The sequence below is a fragment of the Hippocampus bargibanti genome, linkage group LG04 (assembly GCF_051943395.1).
Source record: "Hippocampus bargibanti isolate YZ-2025 linkage group LG04, ASM5194339v1, whole genome shotgun sequence".
In the NCBI taxonomy this organism is placed as follows: Eukaryota; Metazoa; Chordata; class Actinopteri; order Syngnathiformes; family Syngnathidae; genus Hippocampus; species Hippocampus bargibanti.
In genome coordinates this window covers 26,677,358-26,689,609 of record NC_142737.1, presented here as the reverse complement: position 1 = coordinate 26,689,609, position 12,252 = coordinate 26,677,358, and the positions used below count along the sequence as shown (strand labels likewise).

The 12,252-nt window shown below is 42.5% G+C and overlaps 1 protein-coding gene across 7 annotated transcripts in view; it reads right to left on the bottom strand.

Moving 5' to 3' along the window:
• The window catches only part of slc4a5a (solute carrier family 4 member 5a), a 54,098-nt gene that overhangs the window by 27,544 nt on the left and 14,302 nt on the right, over positions 1–12,252 (bottom strand). For 4 of the 7 annotated variants that reach the window (XM_088994941.1, XM_088994938.1, XM_088994939.1 and 1 more), the window contains 5 exons: positions 8,756–8,885; positions 7,446–7,606; positions 1,596–1,748; positions 795–905; positions 512–567 (listed from right to left, as the gene is read on the bottom strand). In XM_088994941.1, coding sequence (XP_088851067.1) covers positions 512–567; positions 795–905; positions 1,596–1,748; positions 7,446–7,606; positions 8,756–8,885 — 611 coding nt within the window. Of the gene's footprint in view, positions 1–511; positions 571–794; positions 906–1,595; positions 1,749–7,445; positions 7,607–8,755; positions 8,886–12,252 lie in introns of all 7 variants that reach the window. The other 3 variants (XM_088994940.1, XM_088994936.1, XM_088994937.1) reach the window with 1 other exon arrangement.

The window sequence follows — 12,252 nt, the reverse complement described above, 5'->3', positions numbered from 1 at the left end:
CATATTGGCATAGATAGGACATATTGATTGATATGGACTTATTGATAGGATGGTGTGTAAAATGTAGTTGTAGGAGTGCATAAGGAAGTCCAAAGCGGAGATTTTTGGATGTTGTAAGAAATTACAGTATATGATGATGTGTGGAAAAGTCAAATGCCCATAGTCGAATGCCACTAAATTCATATAATTTGGAATCTGATGACAAAATTGCACTAAATTTGGTCTTCGTCCTGTGACACATCACACAAGACATCAGAAAACAGAAAACCGGCTATTATGTGTGCCCCAGAAGTTAGCAGACTTTGTTCATTTGCATTTTTTATGTTCACTTTTGATCGGTTCCTTTTATCTCTTTTCATTAAAGTCAAGAGGTTTTGGATTTGGAATGTTGGAATATTTCTGGAAACAAATTCCAGGTGGTTTGTGCTCCACCATTTATTTCTATGATACAAAACACATCTGTGGTGATGGAAATGTGTATGCTTGCTGTTTAATTGTGATGAAGACTTACTTGGTCAGTGCTGGGGGTATCTGCAATGTCGTTCATACTCCTACTCTGAGCATGTCCTGCTGGGTGACAACAACAACCTCAAACATGAAGCAAATATTCAATTTCCTTTGAAGTCAAGTGAAGCAATCAGTGGACCATCTCTGCACATTCTAGTCATGCACTTAAACAATATGAATAAACTGCTGAAAAGTCTGAGCTATAACGTGGATGTGGCAGATTGACCTCAATACAACTATAGTTGACTGTATAATATTTTGAAAACTTGCAGTGAATGGACACTCACGCAGGCGACCATAGCTGCCAGACTGCTGCTTGATTCGAATGTCCTCTGTGGATCGATTATAGTTGGCAACCGACATCGGGCCAGGTGCCGCTCTAGGCCCCATTGGGCGATCTGACAATCAAGAGACGCAAACAAGCAAAAAGAAGTCAGCTGTACAGCACATCAAGCAACTTGCACCCTGGGTACCAATGTAGAGAATTGATAACGAGGAAGTCATCACACGCTATACCGTACTGTACACTATGGAGATATCTTCATTCACAAATAAAAACATTTGTGAATAATAATGATAATACTAATAATACTAGTACTAATACTAATACTGATACCGATACCGATACCGATGCCGATTCCGATTCCGATTCCGATTCCGATTCCGATTCCGATTCCGATTCCGATTCCGATGCCGATGCCGATGCTGATCAGCATCAGCATCAGCATCAGCATCAGCATCAGCATCAGCATCAGCATCAGCATCAGTATTAGTCAGCATTAGCTAATGCTGATGCTGACTAATACTAATACTAATACTAATACTAATACTAATACTAATACTAATACTAATACTAATACTAATACCATAATAATAATATTAATCATCATCATCATCATCGTCATCATCATCAAAAGATATGACGTTATTCACATAATAACTCAGGTAACTAAGAACACAAAGCTACATATATGTTTCATTTGTTATGGCTTGTCTAATTTTGGAATGAACAGATTTTCTTTTGTTGCATTTAATTCCCTGAACAATGGGGCTTCCTTTTTCAGGAAAGCTGGAACTCAAAAACTCACAGGTGGATGAACTCGACTTCCCGATGTCAGCTAGAGAGCGATGAATTGGCTTCTTTGTCTGGTGTCGATGTTTCCTCAACAGAACAAAAGTGATCTTCTCTCGCAGCTCAGGCGTGATAATGCCTTCCTCTATCTGTCTCTCAATGATGTCATCTATAAAGATAGAAGATACATGTAACATAAAAGTGGAAATTTAAGGTCACTTCAATGTAAATGAGTTTAAATTCAATTGATGTTGATCCCCACGTTTCTGTCACACAATTAGGCTAGATAGAAAAGTATGTGTGTCACACCAAAAACAGCATCTCACAAAAAAAGTTTGTGTGCAAAGTTTGTATCTCAGACGAGTAAATTCCTTTTCAGCATAGATTAATCAATAACTGAATTTGCTTTTGGTCTACTGAGAGCTGAGCTCAAAAGGGCTACAATTGCAAAATAAATCACATTATCTTCCTAAAACAGCTCCAACACACCCAGAATAAGGACCAATTTTGGTTCGATGAAGATTTCAGACCCAGAAGTTCAGAACCCAATAAAAATGTGTCTACTTTACATCTCTGTAAGCTCTCAGTCGTACAGGATCTTTTAGGTGCATATGTAGCTAGCAACCACTCATTTGACGACAATGAGGTTAAAATCTTAGCAAAAGAAAATAGATGGTTTGAAAGGGGAGTAAAATGAGCTAAAACAGCAAAACCCTTCACTAAATCGCCATTGTTGTGTGAGGTTTAATTTGGATGGTGCTTACAACACACTTCTGAGATCGTTACCACGTAGGCTTAGTTATGCTGATGAGGTGATATATATATATATAGGGCGGTCCGGTAGTCGAGTGGTTAGCACACCGGCTTCACAGTGCAGAGGTCGCCGGTTCGCGTCCCGGTCCGGCCTCCCTGTGTGGAGTTTGCATGTTCTCCCCGGACCCGCGTGGGTTTTCTCCGGTTTCCTCCCACACTCCAAAAACATGCATGGCAGGCAGATTGACCACTCCAAATTGTCCCTAGGTGTGAGTGTGAGAGTGACTGTCGTATGTCTTTGTGTGCCCTGCGATTGGCTGGCAACCAATTCAGGGTGTCCCCCGCCTCGTGCCCGAAGACAGCTGAGATAGGCTCCAGCAACCCCCGCGACCCTAATGAGGAATAAGCGGTACGGAAAATGAGATGAGATGAGATATATATATATATATATATATATATATATATATATATATATATATATATATATATATATATATATATATATTCTTTGTGCTCCAACACACTGAGGCTGTGTCGGGGTCTACATAGATGAAACTACTGTATTTTAAATGTTGTCTATGGTCAACAGTTGCAGTGTGTGCTGCACATCCGTGGTTGGAGCACATACATTGAGTAAATTGCCCATGCTTTATTTTAACGGCTCACCATAATTTTCAATTTATGAATTACATCCAAAGAATAATGAAGTGAGATAAAAAATAATTGCATGTTATTTGTTTTACAAAGGTGCAGCAGAGGGATTATATAGAACCAAAGGCAATTGGCACTCCTATTATGGAAAATTCCTTTCATACATCCATTCAGACTTCTATACGTCCATTCATCTGGCCATGCATACATACATTCGTCCGTCCAGCCATAGATTAATCTGTAAATAAATACATATGCATTCGGAATATAGAACAATCAATGTAGGGGCATGCAATTGTAAATATATGACAAAGAAAAATATCTTAATTAATGGACGATGTCTTACAGAAATTCATATATTCCGATTACACGAATGAGTTCATTATAATTCAATCATTTTTCATTATGTGAGCAAACTTTTCTTTTTTTTTTTTCATAATGCACATCATATTTTAATGGAGAGGGAAAAAGTATGTCTTTATGTGCCATTTGCCCAAATGACATGAATAAATTTTAATTCTGTTCAATAATTTTAGGTGCAGGGTCCGTTTTATATCAGGGATTGAACACTATGGCGATGTCATATGGACATGCAGCCACGACTCCGCTAAAAAGGATTTATTGCTATTCACATGCAAATCTCAATTCAGAATCACTTGTAAGTGTTGATGGGGAAATTGTAGATTGTGAAACTAAATTATAAATGCTCCCCTATGCCATATTGAGCTGCTAATCAATACATTGCTGACTATACACAGTACAACCATGTCTGCAGCTTCTGAGGGAGTTGTATTGTGTCAGTAACTGCACATGTCAGCATGCCATACTCTTCGAAAGGATTGCATGGAATATATGTCTTAATAAAATGCTTTCATTGCTTCGATGGCGTGTAGTGCAGCAGAGCAAATCAATTGGCTTTCCGAGTTGTTGGGAAAACGATAAATAAATGTCCCTGAGCCCAAGAAAGCTTTATGGCATTGCCTGCACCACTCTAGTCAACCACCCTCCTCCTCCTCTCTCCAACTCTCACGCCCACACGTTGCACTTTGCAGTTCCATTGCACGATACACAGCAATGTGACCAGGCCTGTTCAATTAATAGTGCAGAAAAGAAGGGCTAAGATGGCTAATAAAACATCCACAAGAAATTGTCTACTGTTGAGCTGTGTTTAGCTTTGTTCAGCTAACTTGTACAATAAATTTAAATATAATCTTTGAGAAGTGCTTGTCTTTACATTTTAGTTAGGGACAAATATTTACTTCTCATGTGCAATGGCACAGGTAATTGAAGAGACAGACTTGCACCTGCGTAGTAAACCTGGTCTCACCCCCACTCACCAATTTTTAATATGTGTTCATGTTCAAGCTGGATGCTTTTAGAATTGCATGCAACATTAAATGTTTTTTTTAAAATACAGTAAAGTCTCGTTATATCGATATCGGATATATCAATAGTCCCGGTTATATCGATACTATTTCTATGCACGTATGGAGAAAATTACATGCAAACAGGGTTGGATATATCGATAGTCTCGGTTATATCGATATTTTTTCGGACTCCCTTGAATATCGATATAACGAGACTTTACTGTATACGCTTTGGTATTTTAATGCCGGTGATGATGATGGTTCTTGAGGACCACATCATCCATCCATCCATCCATTCATTCATCCATCCATCCATTTTCCGTTCCACTTATTCCTCATTAGGGTCGCGGGGGCCTATCTCAGCTGTCTTTGGGCACGAGGCTGGGGACACCCTGAATTGGTTGCCAGCCAATCGCAGGGCGCACAAAGACGTACAACAGTCACTCTCACACTCACACCTAGAGACAATTTGGAGCGGTCAACCTGCCTGCCATGAATGTTTTTGGAGTGTGGGAGGAAACCGGACCCACATGCAAACTCCACACAGGGAGGCCGGACCGGGACACGAACCGGCGACCTCTGCACTGTGAAGCCGGTGTGCTAACCACTCGACTACCGGGATCATCATTGCTTTAGAAATATCAACTCATGATGCAGGATTGTGAAAAATATTTTTTTAGTCTAAAGTCTTTTTGTGAACAAATCATTATCATAAAGGAAAAAATCCTGAAAAATATCAAGGCAATGACAAAGACATTTTTTTCATTTAGCAAAGCTTCAGTTCTTCAGCTGAGCCTGTCTCTATGTCAAGGGAAAATCAAGTTCCCTTAAAGCTTCATTTCACACATTTTTTTTTCACTGAATAGATGCCGTTCGTCCTCTTTGACAGGAGATTACCATCTTCACTGTGATTGTGTACACATTTACGAGGGGGCAGGGTGGGTTCGGAGGTGGCTGATGAGGACAATCCGAGCCCGGAAAGTCCTTGGGCAGTGAGGGCAGGACAGCAGAGCTGAGGCCTGAGCTGGAGGGTTGGAGCAACTGGCCTTGCGTGCTGCTCGCTTGGTCTTGGCAGTCTGCGAACGATGTTGCGCTGCCGCTCCTGTGTGAATTGATCCACGCCAGGCTGTCCGATTCTTTGAGAGTGTCTCCCATGAGTTGTAGTCCAATCCGAAGTCTTTCATGGATGCTTTGAGTGTGTCCTTGAAGCGTTTCTTTTGACCACCCTGCAAGCGCACTCCAGTCTGTAGTTCTCCATAAAGAAGGCACTCGGGTAGTTGATCTTTTGACATCCTGCTGACGTGGCCAGCCCAGCGAAGTTGAGACTTCCGGAGCATGGTGAAGACGCTGGACATTCCTGTTCGTTGGAGAATCTCTGTGTCCTGCCATTTCACTTTCAGTAGTTTTCGAAGGGAGTTGAGATGGAAATGATTGAGTTTCTTTGCGTGCCTCTGGTAGACAGTCCAGGTCTCGCTGGCATACAGTAGGGTGGTAAGGACAATGGCCATGTATACTTGCAGCTTCGTTGCGAGACTCAGACGTTTGCGCTCCCACACTGATGAACGCAGCCGGCCAAAAGCCACACAGGCCTTGGCAATCCTGGCGACGGTCTCGCCGTCGATGTTCACGCTGCGAGACACCATGCTGCCAAGGTACGTGAACTTGTCTACAGCTGCCAGTTTCTGTCCACTCACGATCAGTGTGGGTTCACGGTACTGTTTCCCTGGAGCGGCTTGGTAGATCACTTCAGTTTTCTTGGTGCTGATCGTCAGCCCAAAGTTGTTGCCGGCAGTGGAAAAAAGGTCCATGGAGCGCTGCATGTCTTCAGGGCTGCAGGCGTTGAGGGCACCGTCGTCAGCGAACAGGAATTCACGAATCTTGTCAAAATGGACCTTGGTCTTAGCCTGGAGGCGTCGCAAGTTGAACAGCTTGCCATCTGTTCTGTATCTGATGTTGATGCCTGGGTCGGAGTCCTGGAAGGCGTCCATCAGCATGGCAGAAAACATCATGCTGAAGAGTGTTGGAGCCAGTACACAGCCTTTTTTCACTCCGTTGGTCACTGGGAAGGGAGTGGATGATTCTCCGTTGTCGAGGACTTGTGCCTGCATCCTGTCGTAGAACTGCCGAACCATTGAAATGAATCTATCGGGGCATCCAAACTTACTCATGATGGTCCAGAGGCCGATGCGGCTGACAGTATCGAATGCTTTTGTCAGGTCCACGAAGGTGGTGTACAGGTCCACATTCTGTTCCGGGCACTTCTCTTGCAGCTGGTGTGCAGCGAACACCATGTCAATGGTTCCACACTCTTTTCGGAAGCCACACTGGCTTTCTGGCAGCAGGCCACTCTCCATGTGTTCGATGAGGCGGTTCAGAAGGATCCTTGCCAGGACTTTTCCAGCTATGCAGAGAAGTGATATTCCTCTGTGGTTGTCACACGCCTGTCTGTTGCGTTTCCGCTTGTAGAGGTTAACTGAGTAGATAGCCTCAGTGGAGACAGTATAGGAGATCTATATGGAGCTGAGGCTGGGAAAACTGACAGTTTGCCCCCTCCTGCACCTGGATTTAGCAGCCCAACTTTATATACATTATTTGACCATTAACAAAATAAAAGCTTCACGGAAATATTTTTTTCATCTCACAAACTCCTTTTGACAATTTCTTTTAAACATCCACCCATTATCCAAACTGCTTCTACTCCCCTTATCAAAATAACACATCTTTGCATTCAAGAATGTGTGAATAAGCTCTAGCTTCAGATATCAAAATAATATGTGGTGCTTGTTGTCACAACGTGACTGATTGCTGTATATGTATCTGTTGCCAATAATAGACAAAACCATGAATCAAAGAACTTTTATTTTTGAGAATTAGTTGAAAATGTGACATTGTAATATATTTTATCATACCCAATAAATCAAAGTCAAGTCTGGCTGCCATCACTCGGTTCACTGGGTTCAGTCAATAAAGAAAAAATAAATAATTGAGTGATCTTTTTTTGGGACACCCGACATTTATTCATTCATCCATTTTCTAAACTGCTTTATTGGAAAAAGAGAACAAGAGACTGATGCCGTGAGAAATGAAAAGCTCACCAACTATTTGGGGCAAAGAATAGCCATCCAGGTCCAAAAGAATGGTTCCTGTCTGTAGACACGTCCTGAGCTCAAACAGACTGTGCAAGGACAGTGTGGACACATGGGGTTTACTCCACCTCTCGCCTCCCTCCTCGACTTTCTCTTCAAACTTAACCCATCTGTAACAAAATGTCAAACACAATGAGACCCAGCTGGTGATGCATACTTCAGGTTTTTGGACGTTGCGTACTGTGAAGGTGAAAAAGAGTGACTGATTCCTCAGCTGAGTTCAGAGGAAATTGATGAATGTGTGCTTGAAGGCTACTCCTTTGAAGAACTCTAGTGCTGTAAAAATGTTCTTCTTCTGAGTGTTATCGCCACTGAGCAGCTATTTCCCCCATAGTGTTTGATTTGAACTCAACAGCAAACTCAACAGCAAAATGAGTCCACAGACTAAGACACATCCAGTTGCACAGATTTTGAAATAACATCTTTCATCCGGGTCGGCATGGCTCATTAGTAAAGTCTACTCCCAATCCAGTTTGTGGGTTTGAACCCCTGCTCAAGTGACCATGTCTTAGTGCCCTAGAATGCGCCACTGCTTCTGATGCCGTGTCATCAGGGGTTGGATAAGCAATTCATGTTCAGTGCTTCGAGCACCTGGTAGGTGTAAAAGAGCCATACAAGTGAAAGTCCCAAAGCCAATAATTATTAAGATCAATATTAACCAATGAACTTACATTTTAACAAATATACCTTTTATTCTTTTTTTAGATTTGTTAGCGCAGGTACTTCATAGTTGAGAAGTTCAGGGTTTAACTTAGTTTAGGTAACACTGTGTGAGGCTTGTAAATTTTCTCCCAGCTTTAAATTTTGTCTGGGTAATCCTGCATCTTTAAACATGTGAAAAACTTGCATGGTACATTTAATGAATACTCTGGATTACCCGCAGGTGTGAATGTGAGCATAAATGGGTGTTTGTTTACATAATCAATGTGATTGACAGTTTACCTCTTACACTTAAGTCGGCTGGGAAAGCTTCAAGCTGAACCTCAACTCTAATGAGAACTAGCGTGTGGAAAATGGAGGAGGGAAAAAACATGTCAAATTTGACTTGTCAATGTAAAAAAGGGTGTTAATGCAATCAGAACAAGTGTACAGTATCTCCAGGGCTCCACGCTTGCATCTGATTGGATATGCAAAGTACAAAGCCCAGTTCCAATAAATTGCACAGTATTCCGTTTTATGTGATGTTGCAACTTGACGGCCATTGGGATTTGGTGAATGATGCAGTCTAAAAAGCAGCAATAATGAGCACCAGCATTCACCTTGCAGACTCCTTCCACTCTAGTTCATCCCCTTCACGTTGCAGAGTGTCCATTTCAGTGAAGAGTGTCGGCGTGGGAATGTCATCATCCTCACTCAGAATGTAGCGTAGCCGCTCAGCTGCTGGTGACACTAGGTAGAAAACAAGACAGGTCAGGAAGAAAGACATGACTAAAAATAAAACTTTCCCCCAGCTGACTTCAGATGAAAGGTAGACTACACTTTGGATTAGTCTGTCTCAAAGCAATCACTTATCAACACTCACATTGCAACGTCATTGAGTGAAAATTAAAGCTATGCACATATCACATGCAAAACAATAAAGCAACAAATAAACAAAAATAAACCGAAAAATTAAGACCAAGTCTGCCTCGTGCCATGTCAAACGCTCAAGAATACAAATGAATTTTGAGACGGGTTTTAAAGATGGGCAGCGAGGTGGCTTGCCTAATTTTCAGTGGGGTTTCTCTTCCAAGAGCCATGGAAATGGCTCAAGCCCGCTTAGTTCTAGATACTTCAAATAATGTCTGTTCCGGAAACCTGAAGCGTCGGGCAGGTGTGTAGGAGCATATGAGCTCAGGTGGTGCGGGGCTTTTTAAACATTTGGTCTCCAACATCGTTACTTCAAACCTATATAGTACCCATATTTTCATTTAATTGTAAATCAGAATCAGAATTATCTTTATTGCCAAGTATGTAGAACACACAAGGAATTTGTTTCCGGTCGAACACGCTGCACTAATATCATCATCAAAAAATTGCAAAGAGGCACTATACAGTTCAATTTGGGCTACTGTTCAAAGAGTTAATGGTTTGGGGGAAGAAGCTGTTTAAATGTATGCTGGATTTGGTGCGCATGCAAATTATGCAAATAGTATAGAAATGAAATAATATTTTCATCAGTCTTAAATGTGGAAAACTAATGAATCAGCAGGTGTTAATTATTTTCTTCATTCTCCTTTCAAATCATGGCAATGACTACAGAACGAAAGCACATGTGGGTTACAAATTACTTCAGCATTATGGATATTCAATCATGTGCCCCGGAACATACTGTACAATAAAGTCAGTGTTGCATTGTATGGATGAGGGCTAACACCATTGGTGCTACAGGATAACAAGCTATATGTCAACATATAGTCGGATGTAATTACTGTACACGTGCCTTCTAATGTCATCAGTGATCAATAAAATTGATGTCCACTGCTGACAGCAGTGCTTATTCCACTTGTTATGGTACTTTTCAAACAAGAACAAAAGAATGAAAACTAAAAAAATAACTCATAATCAGCAATTAGCATGGCCAAATTATGCCAACTTGTCTAGCCGGATGGTGACTAAGAGGGGCAAGGTAGTCCACACTGGAGGGGTCTCAATCCCTGAAGGAACAATAGCAGACATTGAAAACAGCTACAAGTACCTCGGTATACCACAGGCCAATGGCAACCTCGAACTAGCAACAAGGAAAGCGGCGACGACCAAATACCTCCAGCGAGTGAGGCAAGTCCTCAGAAGCCAGCTCAATGGCAAGAACAAGACCCGGGCAATAAATAGCTATGCCCTGCCAGTGATCAGATACCCTGCAGGAATAATAAGGTGGCCAAAGGAAGAGATTCAGACCATGGATGTTAAGACCCGAAAACTCCTCACCATGCACGGAGGGTTCCATCCCGAGTCCAGCACCCTGAGACTGTACACAAGCCGTAAGGAAGGAGGCCGGGGACTAGTGAGTGTGAGAGCCACTGTCCAGGATGAAACATCCAAGCTCCATGAATACATCAAAGAGAAGGCTCCAACGGATGAGGTACTCAGAGAATGTCTCAGACAATGGGGAACAGAGGATGAGGTGCTGGATGAGGGACAATCATGGGAGGAAAACCCCCTACACGGGATGTACCACCGAACCATAGCAGAAGTGGCTGATCTCAAGAAGTCCTATCAGTGGCTAGAGAGGGCTGGCCTAAAGGAAAGCACAGAGGCACTCATCCTGGCTGCCCAAGAGCAGGCCCTGAACACCAGAGCCATAGAGGCCACACCAAACAAGACCCAAGGTGTAGGTTGTGCAAAGAGGCACCTGAGACAATCCAACACATAACTGCAGGGTGTAAGATGCTGGCAGGGAAAGCCTACATGGAGCGCCATAACCAGGTGGCTGGCATAGTCTACCGAAATATCTGTGCGGAGTATGGACTGGAAACCCAAGGTCAAAATGGGAAACACCTCCCAAGGTGGTGGAGAATGACCGAGCAAAGAACCTGTGGGACTTCCAGATACAGACCGACAAGATGGTAATGGCCAACCAACCAGATATCGTGGTCATAGATAAACAGGAAAAGAAAGCCGTTGTCGTGGATGTAGCGGTCCCGAGTGATGGAAACATCAGAAAGAAGGAACATGAGAAAATCGAGAAATACCAAGGGCTCAGAGAGGAGCAGGAGAGAGCCTGGAAGGTCAAGGTGACAGTCGTGCCTGTGGTGGTCGGAGCACTCGGGGCAGTGACCCCCAAACTCGACAAGTGTTTGCAACAGATCCCGGGAACAACATCGGATATCTCGGTCCAGAAAAGCGCAGTGCTGGGAACAGCACGGATACTGCGCAGAACCCTCAAGCTTCCTGGCCTCTGGTAGAGGACCCGAGCTGAAATGGGGGACAGACACCACCCATGGTGGGTGAGACGAGGATTTTATATTATATATATATATATATATATATATATATATATATATATATATATATATATATATATATATATATATATATATATATATATATATATATGAGTACATTAGAGGGACAACTCATATTAGAGGCTTTGGAGAGAAAGTCAGAGAGGCCAGACTGAGATGGTTTGGACATGTCCAGAGGAGAGAGAGTGACTATATAGGGAGAAGGATGCTGAGTCTTGAACTGCCAGGCAGGAGACCGAGAGGAAGACCGAAGAGGAGGTTTATGGATGTGGTCAAGGTAGCTAGTGTGAGAGAAGAGGATGCTCAAAACCGGGATAGATGAAGGACATTGATTCGCTGTGGCGACCCCCTGAGGGGAAAAGCCGAAAGGAAAAGAAGAAGATATATATATATATATATATATATATATATATATATATACAGGGTATACAACAATACAATACATATTGTTTTGTCAGCCATTTAACAAGAGCTGAAGCTGTAACAAAGCGCTTAATAAGGGTCTCGGTGAGGAGCCAAACAGAGAAACATGTTCTTGTGCCAATTTCAAAAGGACACCCCATTACCCCCATCCGCCCAACCTACCAGAATTCACTTTATCTATGAGCAAACAGGACATACGACAGCTCTTATAGCAGGAGAAGATCAATAAATTGGCGGGGCCCGTCAAAGTGTCTCCCTCCTTCCCGATAGTCTGCGCTTAACACAAATCTTCGACAGATCCCTGAAGCTTTGTGAGGTCTTATCCTGCTTCAAACAAGCTACCCTCATCCCATTTCCCAAGAAACTAGCAACATCTGAACTGAACGACT